At 35.5% G+C, this 20752-nt stretch overlaps 2 protein-coding genes across 2 annotated transcripts; both read right to left on the bottom strand.

Annotated features, from left to right (window-relative positions):
* Positions 1-1479: 1479 nt before the first annotated feature.
* Positions 1480-8524, bottom strand: LOC132129578 (high affinity cGMP-specific 3',5'-cyclic phosphodiesterase 9A-like). Its single transcript, XM_059541215.1, has 19 exons — positions 8406-8524; positions 7179-7249; positions 7027-7104; positions 6889-6932; positions 6699-6753; positions 6536-6606; positions 6369-6456; positions 6185-6266; positions 5993-6067; positions 5026-5112; positions 4345-4449; positions 4175-4257; positions 3851-4007; positions 3336-3449; positions 3157-3261; positions 2770-2898; positions 2607-2702; positions 2197-2266; positions 1480-1918 (listed from the first exon to the last, which is right to left on the bottom strand). The coding sequence occupies exons 1-18, from the start codon at positions 8472-8474 to the stop codon at positions 2216-2218; spliced, it is 1560 nt and encodes a 519-aa protein (XP_059397198.1). The 5' UTR covers positions 8475-8524; the 3' UTR covers positions 1480-1918; positions 2197-2215.
* Positions 8525-10205: 1681 nt separating this feature from the next.
* Positions 10206-20342, bottom strand: LOC132134337 (glucose-6-phosphate exchanger SLC37A2). The gene is made up of 18 exons (XM_059547057.1): positions 20227-20342; positions 19457-19538; positions 19173-19263; positions 18660-18738; positions 18436-18571; positions 17940-18016; positions 16705-16871; positions 16348-16385; positions 15252-15389; positions 14725-14815; positions 14549-14611; positions 14356-14441; positions 13052-13100; positions 12480-12553; positions 12213-12291; positions 11878-11975; positions 11657-11721; positions 10206-10861 (listed from the first exon to the last, which is right to left on the bottom strand). Exons 1-18 carry the CDS (start codon positions 20280-20282, stop codon positions 10846-10848), a joined length of 1485 nt encoding a protein of 494 aa, XP_059403040.1. The 5' UTR covers positions 20283-20342; the 3' UTR covers positions 10206-10845.
* Positions 20343-20752: the final 410 nt, after the last annotated feature.

Raw genomic sequence — 20752 nt, 5'->3', positions numbered from 1 at the left:
ATACATGGCCTGTCTTGTAAAGTGCTCCAACTGAGCCTCTTCTGACCTGCTGTGACCCCAGCAGACTGACTGTGAGGTTTATGGAGATCAACCTCATGAATTCATTTGTCACCAGACTCTCTGGAGTCATTTTAAATGAGCAGAGCCCCTTACTGCGGCAAGGGGATTCAGACAAGTGCTCTGAAACTAAAGGCATGAATCAATGACTAAAGAATGTAGTTCTTAGAAGGTTATCCATTAGAAATGCTGTCTATTCTTAAAACAGAAGTTCCAATAGTATATTTTCATAATAGCTCTTGCATAAACAAAGGAATGCAATATAAATACTGTATTTGACTCTAAAGGTTAAATTACGTAAGGATGATTTTCATAAATAGATTGGAGAATGTTATAAAAGAATGTTATAAAATAATAAATATAATTTTATAAAACTGATTTTATAGGTATTGTCAAATGTTGCCATGTTTGTTGAAATATGTTGAAAACTATACAATTAATCACAATTTCTGTAGGCTAAATTTTCTGTATGCTGCCTTTTCCATTTTTGTTTGAAAAAAATCACGTTAAACACATATCGTGTGTTAGTTTTTTACTATAGTATTTCATTAAAAAAAAAAAAAAAATCTTGTCAAATCAGTGTCCATAAATAACAGGTTCTAAATGTTTGATAGATTTTTGTAGCCAAGACCTTTCATGGCTTACAAATATGACCCATACGTTAATGTAAATATATTTACTTCTGTATATCCCTGAACTGTTATTTTGCACATTACATCAGAAAACTAATGAAGGAAAGAAAATGAATTTAAAAAAAAAACTGACCTAATGTCAGACGGATGGAGACAAAAAATGTGTTATTTGTCATGGCAGTCCAGTCCTACAGTATATTTATGTCTTAATTTATGTTTGGATTAGATTTTTCTGATGATTTCCTAATTGACTATTTCTTCCACCCAAATAAGAGAATGGTGTGTTCGCACAAATTTTGACACATCTTACATATTTACATTTCTTGTATGTTATTCTTCATGAATACAGTATGTGAGAAAAGTGTTTAATTGTCTCCTCTTCTGGCCAATAACACAACATTTAAGTATTAAATATGTAATCCTGTAAATGACTGTTTATTAACTGTCAAATCCAGATGCAGTGAGGACAGAGAGCAACAGACGTGTCTCTTGCACCTGCAGCCCTCAAAAAAAAAAAAAACACGTGTCTTAGACACATCCCCTTACCAAATGCCTTTCTTGAAACATGCCTCAGTTTATTTTTTTTCAGGGATTAATATCATGCTCATGCAGAAATGTATATAACTTTCATTTTACATAGCTTTTCTCTTGGATTTTTACATTCCTGTTCAAAATATAAACACAACACCAATTCTGACACGTTTCAAGTTGAATGTACATTTTATTGATTTTTGTTCATTCATAAGGTTTTCCGTTGGAGCAACGGTTAACATGTTATTTCCATGAGTACATTTTATTAATAGCTGCTCTGGTGAAATCAGTTCCTGCAAAACTCAAAACAATACATACCAAAAAAAAAATCATTTTGTGTAGTCATATAATGCCATTATCTGATAAAGTATCTTCAAGTTAAATATCTCAACTGCTCATTTCCGAAAGGTGTTTATTTTATTGAAGCCTTTGACAACACAACAATATTTGAGGGCCAAGCACTTCATTTCAATAGTGCAAATAAATCTGTGGAAAATAATTAGACCAGCAATGCCGACAGAATCAGTCATTTTGACCGCCTTTTTTACTACGGATGACTGCCTTTTCATTTCATTCTTGATGTTTCCACACATAGCGTGGGGTCCAACACTCTCCTTCGGAAAACGGGTGCTTGGAGAACCCAAACAGTTCAAAACCTCAGTTTTCAGGAAACTGGGAGCTGGATCAGCCTGAGAACCCTAGAGGAAGAGAAAGTCTGTTTTTTTTTTTTTTTTGTCCATACAATGACATGCCTGGACAAAATCAGTCCTACAGTTTTGGAAAAACATGAGGGTAAATGATGAATAAATGATGACAGGATTCTCATTTTCATCTGTTATTCAAGAATGCTTGATATGAATGAAGTTTTCATGCAAAGGTCACAAATAACAGGCTCAAATCTGAAGAATCTGAAGTAAGAACGACAATCTTGTAGCTGTTTTGATAAACAACAAGTCCGGTTGTTGTTCCTCCATACCATAAAAGAAGCAGGTTGCCTATTTCTTTTTTCCGCCTAAAGACATGCTCTCTGATTTCTTCTTCTGTGCCTGAAAAGAGAGTACACCATAATGCAAAGGCAAAATAATAAAGATTCTTACACCCGCAAAAATAAAGGTCTATGGTTTCACAAATAAACTTTAACATCCATGGAACCTTTCCTATGAACAAAACGTTCTTTAGATTTTTTTTCCCATTCTTCACACAAAGAACAAAAATGGTACTTTTGAGAACTGTTCACTGAAAGGTTCTTTGGGGAACCCAAAATGGAATCACTTCGAAACTCCCCCATTCAACTTTTTTTATGAGTGTAGTTCTTCTGATTTATGTTTTGGACACCAGGCCATTTACAAAGCTTTAGGACTTTCTCTACATGCACTGTCTTGTTACCTCTGACATTGCATCATCTATCTGCTTAAGCTCTTCATAGTGATCACGGGAGTCCCTCAAAGGCTGAACCATGATCTCTTCAATCTGTGGAAAGAGCTGAACACAGACACAGGGTCTCTATGTTATGCAATTTCAATTCACATGTACAAACGCTTGTACAAACCTTCATGACGGTCTCAAACATTGGGATGAGGACGAATTTAATGAAGCCAATTTGTGCCATTGGTTTGGTGACTTTGTCACGGTCCATAAATGGAGCCACAGGAAGACCTTCTGTCTTTTCTCTGTCACTCTGCCAAAACAAACCAAAAAGCAAGCCACGCTATATGGGGTCCCAAAGTCTGATCAAATCAAAATCTTCCAGTTCTGTTGTAAATAATCAGAAATTAAATATTTAGGGTGTCCATACTGATTAAAAGAAAAACTAAAAATCGTACTGACCCCAAACTTTTGAACGGTAGTGTAAGCATATAATGAAATAATAGAAGCGAAATAAGCTTACCACATCTATTTTCAAAGTGCTTTCATAAAACTTCTTGTATTGCAGTACCTGCATGAAGTACTCCTCCAGGAGACAGTCCACCCACGGCTCTGCCACCTCAGTGGGTCTGACCTCATTGGAGATGTCACAACACTTGATCAACACCATCTTCAGCTGTAAAGACACAGAATTGAGTATGAAGTACAGAGCCAACACGTTTTTAGAATGCAGTTTAAATCAAAACATACGCATTTAACATGCTCCTCATTGGTAAAGTCAAAGCGGTCCACTTTCTTTTTGAAGGAGTCCAGTATCTCTCCATTTCTAGCCATATCTTTCGCCAATATAAGAGTAATGATCGCCTACAACAGATACAAAAAAAAAGCATGCAGGATTGTTTAGATTTTTAGCTATAATGCACAGAAGTTACAGTCTATCTATAGAATGCCAACAATTGCAATAATTTGTATATTTGTTTAACATAGACTACCACTCAAAAGTTTCAGTCAGAAAGATTTTTTTTAAATACTTTTGCTCTGCAAGGATGCATTTAACTTATCAAAAGTGACAGTAAAGATTTGCAGTGCTTTTCAACTTTCTGTTCATCAGAGCAGCAAATCAGCATATTAGAGTGATTTCAGAATGATCATGTGACGGTGAAGACTGGAGTAATGACTGCTGTGCCATCACATGAATAAATGACAATACATTCAAATAATAAAATGCATCCATTTAAAGTGCATGTATGGTGGATCGGAGGTACCTGTCGTATCTGTTTGAAGGAGTCAGGCTCCACGTTGGCAAATATGTTGCACTCAGGCATTGAGAGTATCTGGAAGGCCACAGCACAGTGATGGTTCTCCAGAGGAGAGATATCATTATAGCGCAAGGCCAGCTCAGTGCAAGCATTAATCTGATACCTGATTACAGAGGGCAAAATCTTTATCAATTCCTATTGTATAAATGACAATTTACATCATAACTGCCCACACACATTCAACTAGTCAGTGGGAAACTAATAAGGCAGACAGTGTTGTCAGTGGTATTGTTCTCTCAAAGAGTGGATATGTCAGTGATATATACGTACGTGTTGTTGTATCCCGGGTGGTCCAGGTCATGACACACAGCTGCAGTCATCAAAATACACATGTCTGTCATGGTAAGCCTCTTCTAGGGAACAAAAGTAGCATGTTGACCTGACAAATGCATACGAGCGCTCTCTCTGAAGGACAGGTACACGTGTGGCCATGACCTCACCTGAAGGTTACACAGATGGATCATTCCATACATCATCTGGCTAACACAAAAGCAGTGGCGGAAGTTGTGGAAAGGGTTGTCGCGGTAGTTTTCTTGAATCGCAAGCTTTATTTAGCAGAGACACAGCAGGTGAGATAAAAAGCCTCGTACTCCGGGTCATTCAGAAATGAAAGGGGTCATATGATGCAATAAAAAAAATTTCCTTTCTCTCTGGAGTGTTAATAGCTCTTGGTGCATAAAGAAGATCTGTAAAGTTGTAAAGACTAAAGTCTCAAATCCAAAGAGATATTATTTATCAAAGTTAAAACTTTGCCACGCCCCCCTAAACCGGCTCGTTCAAACACGCCCCCCACATCTCTATGTCACTATGTGGAAATATTTGCGTAATGCCGCATATATGTTCACGCAAAGAAACAAGGTGTGGTTTCATTAACCGTGGTAATCGGCCAAACACAATGCACTGGGTCAGTTGGCCAATCAGAGCAGAATGCGCTTGTCGGAAGGAGGGACTTTGTAGAAAATGATGCGTCTGAGAGAGGCGGGGCATAGAGGACCTACAATAATGTACAGGAGTTGAAAAATAATGTGTTTTTTTGGACATTAAAGCATGCCAACATATTCTAATTCACAAAATAAAAGCATCATACAACCCCTCTAAATATGCAGGAAAGCTCATCTTACCAGCCATCTTTTGAGAGTTATGGGGTTCATGTTAAACTCCTTAACCAGTCCAAGGTCATGATACATATACTCCAGACAGCTAAGCATCTGTATACACCATTCATTTAATGAAAAAACACAATTAACCACATGACCCGTTTGTCAGATAAAACAACTAATGCTGAGAACCACACACTTCATTTTTTTTTACAAAGAGAAATTACTAATGAGATCTAATTCATATCCCAATTTCTGTGCTAGAAAACACCTCGGTGAAGTGTGCTTAATTGTATTGAATGTGCACTGGTAGAGTACATCAAATCTTAAAAATATATATTTCAAATATATATTTAAGAATGTACTTGCAGATAATAGTAATGTTTTAATAATATTTTGTTGTGCTTTAAGAAGTACACTTATTTTAATCTGTACTTGATCATAATTTTAGTTGTGGTGTGTTATTTGATATTATATTTAAACTTAATATAGCTTAAATGTGCTCAGTTGTGACCACATTATTACAAATGACACGTTTCACTATAAATGGCATTAAAGTAAATAAATGCTTATTACAATAATGCTTGCACTACACTTTTACCATATTTCAAAGACAATAGAAATAATTAACAAATTACAAATAAAGCTATATTTAAGTCCTACTTAAGTGTACATTTGATATCAATTTTAAATATCTACATTTATTTATTGATGGAGGGATGGATTGATTGATTGCAATTAACATGCCATTAAGTGTCCTTAAGTGTGATTAAGTGTTTATTTAATTATCTGCCCTATTTTAGTTGATTAAAAAAAAAAAAATCCACCAAAAACTGATACTTAAGTGAAACACAACTAAGAACTCCATCAAGTCTCTTAAGCCATGAAACAGCAATAATACAAAATGTAAAAAATCCTGTTAGTGGGGGCTTGTGCAAAAATAAAAACATGCATGCCTTAAGATATCTTGACACAAAAAAAGACGACAAACCTCATTGTGTTCCCAATGCCATACATCAAAGGTGGGCCTTTTCAGAGTCTCTATGGTTTCCTGAGAAAGTGTGTACTGCAAAAACACAAAACAGAGTGACAAAACACAGAATTACATATGATTGCAACAGCACTGCAATGATTTTATCTGGTTGCAGTATGTATCCCCCAGAAATGTATTTATTCATTTTACCTTTGGGTAGCTTGGGACATCTCGCCTGGGAGACAGTTTCTTCCCATAATCAGAAAAGTTATATTTGCAATTGCAGTTTGTTCTGTTTGAAAGAGACAAACAACCAATTAAAAAGTAAAGGAACATAGACTCCTAATGAAATTACTGTGCAAAATAAAATAAAATGAAAAACAGCTGTTCTTACCTCACTCCTCCTCTAGAGGTCATTTCATCCCTTAATTTCTTCAGATCATTTTTACACTTCTCAATTTCGACCACTTTAAGTCCCTCCACTGTAATGATACAAAGACCTTTAGCTCACAACATCAGGTGTGAGTTCTGACATGCATGAGCCCTCAGAGCATCACTCACGCTCCACTCTCTTCTCCAGCATGGCCAGTCGGTTGGTCACTTCAGTCTTCAGCTCACTGATCCTAAAAGCCCTGAAACAAAAATTGCATTCATTACCATGCATGCATAATGTAATTCCACACACTCATCTGAATCATAACATGATTGATATGACATGGCTCACCTGCTGAACTGATCTGTCACTTGTGACAAAACGTTCTGGAAAATGTCTTCCTTCTCTTTTGAGAGAATACAAAATAGTTTACGTCACTTTTATTTGCCTTATTTCTAATCTAGTTTTACTTAACACATAAAATCAGCAGTTTTCTTTTGGCTAATTCTGAACGATTTAATGAATAAAACTTTTTTCATACCTCCTCCTTGGTTTGTGGAGTGAGGCATAACCTTATATAAGTTGCTTGAAACGAAGAAAGAAACAATGCTTCTTTATTATTCATTAAAGTACAATAATAAAATAATTATTGTGATGATCAACTAAGTTGAATTCTTACTTTGGAGAGTTTGCTGGCATGCTGGGATCAATAGAGACCAGTGCTCCTTCTGAGTCAATCAGAAGTATAGCCGGGTTTCTGGAGAGACGCAACAAATTCAAGACATATTTGGGACAATAATCTGGACTAGACACTTCATTTATGAGACTGACCTGGCAATATTGGATGATGAGCAAAGAAGCTCCTTAATATCACATGGGCTACAGTGTCGACTGAAAATCACCTAAACACATGAGAGATCATAAATACTAAATAATAACTAGAGGTGCATCATAATAAGACCGTGTCTCTAGTGAGTGGGGCTGATTTTGCCCTTGGCAGGTATCACAGGTGCTTGTTTATGTCAAAGGCATCTGTCACTCACAATGACCCTCAACATATTTTTAACATGTTATCCTAAAAAGAGTGCTTGTCTTAAAACACATTAAACAAATACAGCGTGTAAGTATAATAACATTCATATTATTAAAATGTTGTCTCTATTATACAAGTAGATACTGTTCGGAAATTGTAGGTGGATATTAAGATTTAAGAAATATTTACATTTCAAATAAACACTGTTCTTTTAAACTTTTTATTCTTCAAATAATCCTGAAAACTGTATCACAGGCTCAGAAAAAGAAACCGTTTTTCAGCTGTTTTCATAATAAGAAGAAATGTTTCAGAGACTGGAATAATAAGTTCATCGCAGGAATAAATGACATTTTAAAATATATTCAAATGGCAAAATAAATCATATCATTTCACCATATTTTTATTGTATCAAATAAATGCAGCTGTGGTGAGCATAAGAGACTTCCTATGTTCAAAAACAGCATAAATCCCACCGACCTCAAACTCTTGAAAAAAGTATTTGGACATTTTAGCCTTGAGGTATTAGACACAAAAATATCACAACAACCTGGCATTTATCTTAAAGTAAGCCAGGACAAGAATACTTTTAACCAGAACTTGAAAAAATGTAAAGATAAAACAATAAAAATAGTGTTCAAATGTAAGAGAATTTGTGCAGTGACAAGTTCTGTTTGTCAAACCTTGGTGAATCATGTCCCTAGATAATGTGATGAACTACTGTGGTAACTTTTAGAGATTCACTTGAAGTTGTTACCACACCAGTCTATATTAGAAATTACTGTAAAAAATGATTCCAAAAAGCTGAAGTAAGTTCAGAGAAGCTCTAGCATAATTTATTTTCTGACCCCATCGGTTCATTGCATGCATACATTTGTAGGTGTGCCGCCAAATAGGTTCATTGAATGTTTGGTTGAATACCTGACATACCTAATCATAAATTAGCAAATGCATAAGCAATTAAAATGCATCTTATTTTAGTGGTATCTTAAACATACAGCTCTTATGTTTGAAATCTTGAGACTCACCCTTTGCACTTTTCCATCCACATCCAGATAAATAGTTTTAGGGGCATAAGACGAAGAACTCGACCCCATGATGACCTCTGATGCTTTGGCAATAGATACACAATCTATGGCTAGCTCCTTCTCTGCATTTAAAGCATTTAAAAAGAATTTAAAAAGCATTTAAAAAGAAAAAAAACAGCATTTAAAAAGAAAGTATTGATTCCTCCTACACAAGTAATATGCAACTACTTATTTCATAGGATATAAAGTAGATTCATGGCACTAAAACAGTGTGGGGTGAGAATTGGCAGTACAGTGAGAACTGTTGCCTTACCTCAGCATGTGCCATTCAGTCTGTGCAGCCGCTGATTCAGAGAAGCTGATGGATGCAGTCCCTTCAGCAGGAGTCACAGCTCTGCTCTTTATAGGCTGTCACTCACTCTGAGCGTTGCCAAGGAACTGTAAAAGCAGAGAGCTGACTATGTACTCCATGTCATCTTGGAGATGACACACGTATCCATTACAACCCTGTTCCTTTTGATGACACGTGCAATATCTACCCAAACGTATTCAATAAAGAATGCTTGTTTTTAACCTGCTAACATTTTTCCTTATGCATCATCAGTTATTTGAATTTTATTTAGAATTATTATATATGTATGTGTACACACACACACACACGATATACTGAGGAATATGATGTACTGTAAATAGCTTGGTAATACATTCACACTGTGACTGAAAGTAAAACAGGTTTGATGTGCATGTTGGAATACACAATATCAGTCTTTGATTTGAACACTATTAGGAAAAAACGGGATAATTTCATATTTTTATTAACTCAGACTACATCAAATCTGCCTGCAGTAGTGTCTTTTTTTTTTGCTATAATATACTTAAAAGGTAAACAGAGGCTGGTTTTCACAAGAGTTGTGTTTTGGTAAAAGTCTTGCTCTGGTAGCAATCTTAAATTACAACTTTTTAATACAATTATTTTTGTGAATTCAGTCTTCGAATTAAATAATCATAAAGGTATACTGCCGTTCGGGGTCAGTAAGATGTTTTATGTTTTTGAACGAAGTCTATTGTTAATTAAGCCTGCAATTATTTATAAAATACAGTCAAGACAAGAATATTATGAAATATTATTACAAATTAAAATAACTGTTTTCTATTGAATAGATTTTAGAACATAATTTATTCCTGTGGTGGCAAAGCTGAATTTTCAGCATCATTACTCCAGTCTTCAGTGTCACATAATTCTTCAGAAATCAGTCAGTAAACATTAATTTGTGCTGCCTCATATTTTTAAGTATATTTTTTCAGGATTCTTTGATGAATAGAAAGTTTAAACGAACAGCATTTATTTGAAATAGAAATCTTTTATAACGTTATATGCCCTTATTGTCACTAATTAAATGTGTCCTTGCTAAAAATAAATGTAATTTCTTTCAAAACGACAAAAAAAGAAAAAAAAAAAAAGAAGAAAAAAAAAAAGGTTACTGACCATAAAGTTTTCAATGATAGTGTAGATTTTAATCAAAAAGGATAATTTTCATAAATGTCAGGTCAGGGCAAACTGAAAATGTGTTAATGTATACTGTTACAATTCTTTAACTATTCCATTAATTACACAGTTGATTACAATTTCTGTTGTTAAAAACAGTGTTATACTTTTATATGTTGTGCATTTTTACTGTTTAAAGAACAGTTTTTCAGTGAAATCTGGATTTAGTATCGTGACAACTATAATATGACAACACGACCTTTTCTATAATGAAAAATAGCTTTAAATGAATGGAAAGGAGCTGTGTGTATCACAGAGCATTATTCTGCAGAAGACTGTTAGCCTTTCACACACATTCTCATTTTGACAGAAGCTGATAATATCTATATACCCTAAAGCCAGAACACCAGCTACCAGTGATGTGATTCCAGACATACGAACCATGAGAGGATAAAACCCAGAGGCTCTCTTGGGATGCTTGGAGCTACTCAGTATTTTAAGGAAGTTGAGAGGGATTAAGTGTGTATTCACATTAACACGACCTCAATATCTACTGAAATACATAACAATAACAAGCAGGACATGTGCTTGAACAGGAAACGTACGAATGATCACGCAGATAAAAGGACAAAGCACTAATGGCATATTTTAACGCTAGAAAAAAGGTACATTTGTATTGAGCTTCAGTAACTGTATTAAAATGACGATCGTCTTGTGTTTGTCTTGTGTTATACGAGGGTGTCTGTAACTTTCCTCCTCCTTCACTGCAGCAGCTGAGCTTCGTTTCATTATCAGTATAAAAGGATGAAAGTCTCATGTTACAATTTTCATATAAAATAACCCTTGGGCATAAAAAGGCTTGGTGTGTTGGATCAACCCATGTCCCTTTTTTTGTCGTTTTGCTGCAGGGAATTTTCCGTCACAGGTGTGATATTCTCTTGTTCGACGGGCGGCTCAGATCTCTTTGAACCTGAAAGAAAAGAGCAGATGAAACCAATGCAAACACATGGTACAAAATTAAACGCTTCCCTTTTAATCATCCGATTCTGTCAGTGTAAAATAAACTACTTTTTTTTTTTTTGACAAATGTCAAAAGCGGATACTGTAAACCATTTCAACATAATAAAATAATAAAACAAAAGCACAAACCAAGTTTTTTTTTAATGGAAAATTAATAACCAGATTTTGTTCGAGCCAAAAATGTACTGATAATTATAAAGGTGTCAGAGACCTAATGATATTGCACTTGAAGTGCATACATCATTTTCCACCTTGACACACAGATCTGCCAGTCATTTGGGAACACAGTGAAAACGAACAAATCCCAAGGTGGGTCGCAACCTCTTAAAGTAATTGTGAATGCCTTGCAAACACTAAAAATAGCCTCCACTGAATCATACTGAGGACAGGAAGGCCCAATTAAATCAACAACAGGGTTCTTTGGTTATTACGCTCTACATTTTTGGATGCCACTAATATCAAGCACATGTAATGGCAAATTCAGCATATTTAAAGGCCACTAGCTAAATATAGAAGGTCAAAAATAAACCTAATAAAGTCATCTGCTAATAACATCATAGCATGGAACATTTTGCCCCCCTTTTTGAAAATAAATACAGTACCGGTCAAAAGTTTGGAATAATAAAGATTTTTTAAATATGTTTGAAAAGTATCTTATGCTCACAAAGGCTACATTTATTTGATTAAGCTTCTTACATATTTCACCGTACATGCAAATAACAAAGGTGTGTTTAAGGATATTCACCCTCTCTGCCGTGAAGTGTATCCGCACCATCCTCTGACCTCCTTATACACCAGCCTGGACAATAGCTACACAAACGAGAACAAGAGGAGAACTTGAAAATAACATGTCCATCATGATAGCAGAAAAACTGCAGTTATTTATTGGATAATATTATAAACAATAATGGAATCATCAATGTTAATGATAACAAAGATAATAATACACATGAGCTGAAGTCTCACCAGACAGGCCAGCACATCAGCAGCAATGAGCATATAGAATACATTATTCCAACCGGTGGGAGAAATCAGACCAGCCAACAGAGGCCCAATAGCTGCGCCTAGAGGCCATTAAACACATTACACAACTTGTGACAGCCATCACGGGACAGGGGTTAAGTTTTCAAAACAAACACTGGTTTCTGAATGTTACATTTAAATTGACTGTCAATAACGTTTTAAATACAGACTTTTAATATTCACTGCCAGATAATGACAGAAAGTGCATTACATTTTTGACTTTGTTAGTTCAGTATCAAGCTCAAGAAAAAATTAAAAAAGCCAAATTCCCTGCATACCTATTGATCCAGTGCCGTCAATAATAGCGGTTACAGTGGACAGTGCTCTAGAGTTCCCTCTCAGGCACTCGTGGGTCCCCTAAAAGATCAAAACACATTATGAAATGTACAACAAAAACCGCTCGTTGCATTACAAAATAGTTTATTGATCAGTTATTGACAGCAGGACTTCTAAGTTGGAGCCAGCGTATCTGTTTTGATCCTTAATTTAAGACTTTACAAATGTCCATGTGAAGAGCACATGGAGGAAAGGAGCCCAGCACTTACTAGGTCAGCTGATACAGCAGTGGTGATGAGGGCATAGGGTCCATTCACGAGAGCACCACACCACAGCAGCATGCCTGCAGGTCAGAGGAGGACACACAGACACTAAAGAGACATGCTGGTGTGTTTGTTTGTTGTCGATTTGGCACCTCCTTTGAGAATTCAAGGGCTCATCTTTTCCCTGTACATTCAACTTTGTAAAATATTACTTAAAGTAATATTATATCCAGAGTTATCTAGACTTATTATGATGGTTTCAATGGAGACACGAATAAAAAGAAAAAGTTAATATTTATGCAATTAATCATAAAAAAAAACCTTCTGATTTGATCTCATTTTACATTTCATATTTCAAACCACCCATAAAAAAAATGATAATAAAACAAACATGTTTTAAAAATGTATTTAAGTCCACTTAAAAGATATAATTTACAGGGACATAATTATTATAGATGCAGTTAAATACATGTCCGAAATCATGGACCAGTGGCATGCAACAGGTCTTCAGAGGTGGATGCAACCTTCAAAACGTCAAAAATGACCAAAACCTTAAACCGGCACTCTGTATTACTTACCAATGGTGGTCGGCAAGCCATTCTGCCCAATTTTATTGTACAGGAACAGCTTCAGGAAGAAAAACAAACATGAATAAGCAGCAGATCTCGAAGGAAAGAGAAACACTTTCATTTATTTTCACAGGTTCACAGGTAAACTCAAGCTTGAGAGTTTTGTGTGATCACAGATGTCTGTAAAGACTCTGAGCAAACCTCAAGATGTACTGACAGCACTTTAGATTCTGTTGCTGTGAAATAGCCAGGCTGGCTTTTTTTTTCCTTCAGGCAAATAGTACTCTATCTGTTACAACAAACATTTACAGAGAGACATAACTGGACATAACCATTGCATATTAAAACTGGAATAAACTCCCAAGTAAAAATTTTACGGTGCTGGGAAAGAACATGCATCTGTTTTAAAGGGGTCATGAACTGCCTTTTTAATTTTGTACTGTTCTCTAAGGTCCACTTATAATGTTAACAAAAGTTTTCAAATAGCATAATAATTTAGAAGTAATAGGCTATTTTCTGTTAAAAATGCACAAATGCTCAGTACAAATCAAATGATCTGTAATAACAGACAAAGCAGTGACCACATAATAAAAACGGTTCCTCACACTCATTTGGTGTGACATTACTCTCTGAACCAAAACAGTCGGCACAGAATCATACAGAATTTTAGTTAAAAACTTTCTTAAAATCCTGCTTCGAATTGAGCCTGCATGTACATTAATCTGCAGTAAAATGAACTGAACAAAGGACCAAACTCTAATGGATGTCGTCTGGATCTAAAAAAAAAAAAAAAAAAGTGAATCCACTCTTTTCTAATGTGAGGATCAGAAGAAGCCAATGCAAAGACTTGGCACTGTACAGTGTCTTGTCTTCGGAGCCATCTTTATCGTTTGGTTTCTGTGTAGACCTGCGTTTGTCTCTCTTGTTAATTACACTACATGTGTGAATCAGTGGGCGGGGCTAACCAGGTAGTGCTGTAGAAGCAGGCGTTGATCATCTTCTGCGGACAAAGTTTTTAGCCACACTATTACGTCGTAAAGTGGCACATTCCACAACATGTCCTTTTGGCAGATTGGCTTCAATATAAGCTGTTTTCAGACTAAAGAAAACGTTTGGCGTTCTAAAACTTACAGGATGTTTTTATAGTACAATGATCCCTTTAATAATGCTTTTAGATACTCATAGTAATAATAAATTAAATCAATCTACAATATCTTGCTGAAACAGATTTTGTGGTAATTTGGGGTAATTTAGGCATTTTTCCTAAAGTCTGAGCAAGAAACAAAACTAAACAAAAGAACAGTTGGACTCACCATAGGAGCAGCAATGATCAACATGGCACAGCAAGTAGTGGCTCTGCCTCCACTGTAGTCTGATATCAGTCCAGCCAGGATGCCACCTAACACCGACAAAAACAACCTTATAAAACCAACATTCTCAAGAATCACAATTAGATACTTCTTATGGCTAAAATAATTAAAATATCTTAAAATACCACATGCTTACCCACAATTCCTCCAACATCAAACAACGTAGATAGGTCCCCAGCTTCTTTAGGGTCAAAATGAGCTAATGAAGAGAGCAGACCCAGTGACTTGTTGGAATTTGAAGGGAATTTTATGACAGATCATTTGTGCCTAAGATCCGAGTGAATATGTGAGAATCTGAAGAATGTTTCTTACCGACATTAGCGATGTATAAAGGAAGCCAGTAAAGGAAGGTGTAGCTGACCAGCTTAGCAAAAAGCAAACACAGAGAGAACTCCACCACACCCTGCAGAGCATAAAGACGGCACGTTTTACAATAGTGACATTACGATATTTACATTGGATCTGGCAACAACTGAATCCAACTGTTACCATTCTGTACCCATCTGTAGCCAAATTTGCAACATCATATCAACTAATTTCTGATGTTACTCATTAGGATGAATTTCTTATTTTGTAGCATTCCTCATACAAATCCAAAAATTGTCGTTTTGGGTGAAAATGACCTAAACAGAGTATTATGGTTAAAGACCATTACGTAAGACTATTAATCTTTTAAGAAAAAAATGATATTTAGGTTGGAAAAGCAAAAGCATGATTTGTGATCCAAGAGCCCCAGACTCTTCACAGGATTGACTGTTCTCTCAATCTCTCAAAGATAACACCTTACATTCGCTGACTACCAGCTGTGGGTGTAAAACTGAGAGTAACAGGTCACTCACAGGAATCCTGAGTGCGCCGCAGAAGCTGATGGCTTCTGTGTGATTCTCCGCCGGCTCTACGGCTGTGGAGGTGTTAGTGCTGAAGATCTCTTCATTACTGGATGAGTTCCTCAGTAGAGGCTCCTGCTCCACACTCTCCTAAACACATAAGAGCCTGTTAGTGTTACATCAATGAAGGTAAAACTGTCTGCTAAAAGAAAAACAGTTAGTGACAGTACTTTAAGTACATATTCTAGGCTGGATTACACGACACAAATTTTGCACATAATATGTTTGCCCCAATTTACAGTCTGAAAGTCACAGCCTGAGCCTGCAGATTTTTGGCAATCTGAGTTTCTCTGAAAAACACAGTGTTTTTTTGAGGATTTTTGAGCTGATTTTAGAACACAGACTGTTTTTATTTGCCATGTGTCTCTTATCAATGAGGCGTGTGTTTCTGTGTGAATTTATTGTGTTTAAAAGGTATGATGGCTAGAGTTTAAAATCGGTTCAAATGTTAAAAGTTGTCCAGCCTTTAATCATTGAGACCAACATAGTTAATCTTATAGAGCAACAGAGTTCAACAGACAGCTTTATCATAGTTCTTATCACTCTTGCAGATCATTACACAGATCGAGATATCATTCTGTTCACGATTACGTCTGCTTTCAATTCTCAGGTCCCTGCTCAACCAAATTCACTAGTGTTGTGAACTACAGGTGCACAGAATGACAATGTTACATTCACTGACTCAATTCTCCTGTTGCAAATAAGAGGCCAAATTTACAGCTGTTTTCAGTTTGGCAAAAAATTATTTTATTTATTGTTACCAAATGGCTGTAAATGAGTGTTAGCTAGACTTATCACACAATTAATTAGAAAATAATGGCAAAATAGTTAAATCTGTGTTTGAATGCAATGCAAATTCAGTGCTCATGAAAAATCACAGAAACACAAAACACAAACTCTGCTCACATATGAAATAGCTTGGAGGGCAGCACCACCGTTCAGCTGGTTATTCAGGTTTTAAGTGACATAGTGGTATTGTAACATATGCAGGTAGAAGAGTCATACTGCACAATATTGTGCAGATTTTTTTAATTGTAAGTGAACTCACATGGTGTTGTGGTAGAGTACAGTTCACATCTTCAGGTTCTGTAAAAAACAAACAATGTTTATACATTCTGCAAAATTAATCTTGAGTTTGTTAAAAATACCTTTTATAACTGCCGATAAAGTTATTAGTGTGTTGTCTTTATTTATTGAGTTTGTATCACAGAATTGTAACTAGTAAAATAGTAATCAGAAGTGGTTACAATAAAAAAAAAAAAAAAAAACACACCCATCTAGGTTGAAGTAATGACAAATTTTGTTGTAGAAACTTTGTTTCGGTTTCCCTTCTGTAACTGTCTTTGTAAACAGCCTGCCTGCATAAACAGCTAAGTTCCCCGTAAATCTAACATGTGTGACTTACTTTCAACCAAGAATAAAAAGCAGATGACTCCAGCAGAAGCGATGATGATTCCAGGCACAATGAATGACAGGCCCCACGAGGACGACACATAGACTCCAGCGATGAGGGAGCCCAGAATGTTTCCTACTGAGGTATGAGAGTTCCAGATCCCCATGATGAATCCACGCCTACATGAACAGAGAATCATTCAGAATTTTTGAATTTTGAACGTTCTATTTTGGAACATTAAAGTCAACATGAAACCAACTTATAAATACATTTACATTACATTTATTCATTTAGCAGACGCTTTTATCCAAAGCAACTTTCAAATGAGGACAGTGGAAGCAATCAAAAACAACAAAAAGAGCAATGATATATAAGTACTATAACAAGTCTCAGTTAGCTTAACACAGTACATGTAGCAAGGGCTTTTAAATAGTATAATAAATAAAAAGAAAACAGATAGAATAGAAAAAGAATAGAGTAAGCTATTGTTAGAGGTCTTATATATATATATATATATATACACACACACATGGGTCAAATAAAGATGGAAGAGATGGGTTTTAAGCCGATTCTTGAAGATAGCTAAGGACTCAGCTACTTGGATCAAATTGGGGAGGTCATTCCACCAGGAGGGAACATTTAATTTAAAAGTCCGTAAAAGTGACTTTGTGCTTCTTTGGGATGGCACAAGCAAGTGACGTTCACTTGCAGAATGCAAGCTTTTAGAGGGCACATAAGTCTAATATAATATAATACACAACCATTTAAAATTTTGAGGATTGTATTTTTAATTTTTCTGTCTTTTATACTCACCAAGGTTGCATTAATGTGCTCAGAAATATGTTAAAAACAGCAATATTGTGAAATATTTATATTTTAATATATTTTGAAGTATAAATTATTCCCGTGTAGGCAAGGCTGAATATCCTGCAGTCTTCAGTGTCATGCGTCTCTTCAGAAATCATGAAGAAACATTTCTTCTTATTATTATTATTCATCTTAAAATTGTTGTGGTGCTTAATATAATTTGGAAACAAAAGCTCCCAAACATTTGAACGGTAGTGCACATGTATCTAATTGTGCATCAATGAAGTTGCTTAAAAACAACAATTTAGATCTGCATTTAGTTTGGTTAAAAACAAAAAAAAAGTATATATACTACTAATAATAAAAAAGTGCAGATACAATTCTGCACTGTCAACAGCTCACAAACTGAGCAAGCAGCAAATAACACAACAGTCACTTACTTTCCCTTCCCAAACCAGTTCCCAACACATGCTACCACCGCCGGCCAGCCTGTGGTCTGCACCAGCCCATTCAAGGCCTGTAAAGGAAAAAACATAGTAATCAGCAAGTCTGGTGAGCACATGGGTTTGACATATTCAAGAAGCAAAGTAATCCGCCTGATTCAGTCATGTGTTATCCATGTGACTCACTCCAACATGACTCAAGGTTACTATGAATGAGCTCTGGATCATTAAGACTGGACTACAATGGGCTAAGAAAAGAAGAAGAAAAAAAGACGATGTGTTCATCTCAATCGTGCACTGATAAGGTTGTTTATCAGTTTAAATACTTTAAATTTCACTTTGAAAACTCCTGACAAGAAACGTGCCACTGGAAAAGAATAACTTCTGTATTTTTGGTTGCACATTGTGAAATTCTGGTACACTTTAAATTAAGTCCTGATTGACTGAAATCTTTGATAGATTGGTTTTGATTTATAAAGGAGAACTAACTTACCTGAACTAAGCAGTAATACCACAGAGAGTGGATTTGCCAGTAAAAGCCCAGGCCAAAGAGAACAGTGAAAAGGCCACTGAGAATCATCCCTGAGCTCAGGTAGTAACGCAAAGGCAATCGCTCTCCAAACATCCCACTGTCAAAACAATTTCAAAACCAGGTGCTATACTTCAAGCAGAACACACTAACCAAGAAAGTCTAACCAAGAAAATCCAATATCGTACCTAAAGAACATGCCAATAGCATAAGCAACGAGGAAGCAGTTGTCCAACACTCCAAATAGGTACTGGTAATTGTTCTGGTCTGAATAAAAAAAAGAAAACAAAAAGAAATGCATTGATGGGTTAATATGAAATACCATTGAGAGTTGAGACTCAGTAAGTTTTTTTTTTTTTTTTTTTTTTTACAATAATACATTTGTTCAACAGGGCAAAAAACATGTATAATCTTACAAAAGATGTATATTTCAAATAAATGCTGATCTTTTGAATGTTCTTTTTGAGCGCCAACTCAGCATATTAAAAAAAATTCAGCTTTGCATTCACAGGCATAAAATACACTTTAAATAGGAAACAGATACTTCAAATTGTAATAATATGTCACCATATAACAGTTTTTTCTCTCTTTTTTTTAATACATAAATGTGAGCATAAAAGACTTTGATAGAGATGAAGTGCAGGACACTGACAGATATGGTATAAGCTACGAAAACAAAATATTTTAATTATCAAACTCACCAAAAGGAGCCCAATCGCACCAGGTGTCATTGTCAGTGATGTTGAGGTCTGCTGGATGAATAACATAAGAGCAGTTTCTGTGCAGCTGGCTCTGTCACAACAACAAAAGATGCAAAAATGTTATTATTTAAAATTGTACACTTTATTTATTACATACAAATGCAATAATGTGATTTAATATAACAAATATGATTCAGTCATGTGATTTAATAAAAAAAACTCTGTTGCAGTTCTTCTTTTCAGGTTAGGCCTATCATGCAGCTAGATCATGTTTATTTTATTACCTTGACAATACTGATAGGCTTTCGAGAGAGGTGATAGGTGGTATAGAAGACAAACGTGAGGATGAGGATGAAGAACCGGTACCTTGTCAAAAGAAATACATTCCTTAATAAAAAGATTCACAAGTCAAAGAGCATCAACAGTGGTTAAGCCTGGCGAAAGCTGGAGGTTTCTGCAGTATTAAATAAAACAGTCAGGTACTGATAGACATGAAACCACATTACATCTACAGGAAAACAGCCTCGCCGAAGGCAAACACACAAACACTGAATGATTTATACGTTTTTTTTTACATTTCCTGTGGGGGAAGCAAGCTTAACATGGTGTACATCAGTTTTGAGGGTTATGCATGCTGCAAACTAAGAAACCACTAACATTTAGTTCACAGTACTGTGCTTTAACTGATTTCTCATTCATTAAGTAACTTGTTAAGTTTATATTCATAAAGCATGTTTAACTTGTGATTGAAGGTTCTTAACAATTAAATCCAAAAATTAATCAACAAAAATAAATTAAGTTGTGTGCATAGAAATTGTGGCTCAATTCCCATAGTAAGCAAATGAATTATCTTTTGACCATATATTTAACACGTTGAAATGCGCTGACTGAAATGATTAACGAGGAAGTTAAGTAGCTCTAAAAACCAAAAGCATTATCAAAAAATCAATAATAACGTCTGTTACAATAAAAACCCAGATGATGGGATAGATTTAACATCACTGAGCATGTTGTGTGTTTAAGTATGTTGTGTTTGCATGGGCCTGTTACTCACCAGCTGTCTCTAGAGAAAGAGGTGATGAGTTTGATTCCCGGGGCAAGCGATCTCATTTTTACCCTTATTGTTATTTGTCTCGTTGCAAAAAAATAAAAATGTAACTAAAACAACAAGAGTAACTAAAATATCACTGGCGTTCTAAATTATATATATATATATATATATATATATATATACACATATATAAAAATCCCATTTCTATTTCTAAAAACACAAGTTTCAAATTAAAACCAAGAACAACTAAAACATACAACGAAACTAGCTGACTAATCGTTTTGTGTCTCTGATCAGTTTGTGCTCATTTCTCACGACCTAAAACTACAAGTACAATCTACAATCATGCTGAAAGCCGGGATCCTGTAAGTTGCATTTAAAGTATCGCAGACGTGTTGTCATGTCCCACTTCCAGATGTGGAAACACCTTCATGCGTTCTAAACTCCCAAAGATTTCCATGGTTGCCTCGGCCAGTGGTTCGTCTGACTGAAAGCCGGGTGCTATTAATACCGGCTTGTCTGGTCTCAA

The sequence above is a fragment of the Carassius carassius genome, chromosome 4 (genome assembly GCF_963082965.1).
Source record: "Carassius carassius chromosome 4, fCarCar2.1, whole genome shotgun sequence".
Lineage (NCBI taxonomy): Eukaryota > Metazoa > Chordata > Actinopteri > Cypriniformes > Cyprinidae > Carassius > Carassius carassius.
The sequence above is the reverse complement of the archived record's forward strand: the minus strand, read 5'-3'. Positions and strand labels throughout refer to the sequence as shown.

Excerpts from the sequence above, each read along its gene's own strand:
- LOC132134337 (XM_059547057.1), bottom strand. The coding sequence starts at position 20,282 with ATGAGATCGCTTGCCCCGGGAATCAAACTCATCACCTCTTTCTCTAGA. Across the intron at positions 19,264-19,456 it reads AGCCTATCAGTATTGTCAAG|AGCCAGCTGCACAGAAACTG; the intron begins GTAATAAAATAA and ends TTGTTGTGACAG. Across the intron at positions 16,386-16,704 it reads CTTTTTATTCTTGGTTGAAA|AACCTGAAGATGTGAACTGT; the intron begins GTAAGTCACACA and ends TGTTTTTTACAG.
- LOC132129578 (XM_059541215.1), bottom strand. The coding sequence starts at position 8,474 with ATGGGGTCGAGTTCTTCGTCTTATGCCCCTAAAACTATTTATCTGGAT. Across the intron at positions 6,933-7,026 it reads ATGCCAGCAAACTCTCCAAA|CAACTTATATAAGGTTATGC; the intron begins GTAAGAATTCAA and ends CTTCGTTTCAAG. Across the intron at positions 5,113-5,992 it reads GGCATTGGGAACACAATGAG|ATGCTTAGCTGTCTGGAGTA; the intron begins GTTTGTCGTCTT and ends TGGTGTATACAG.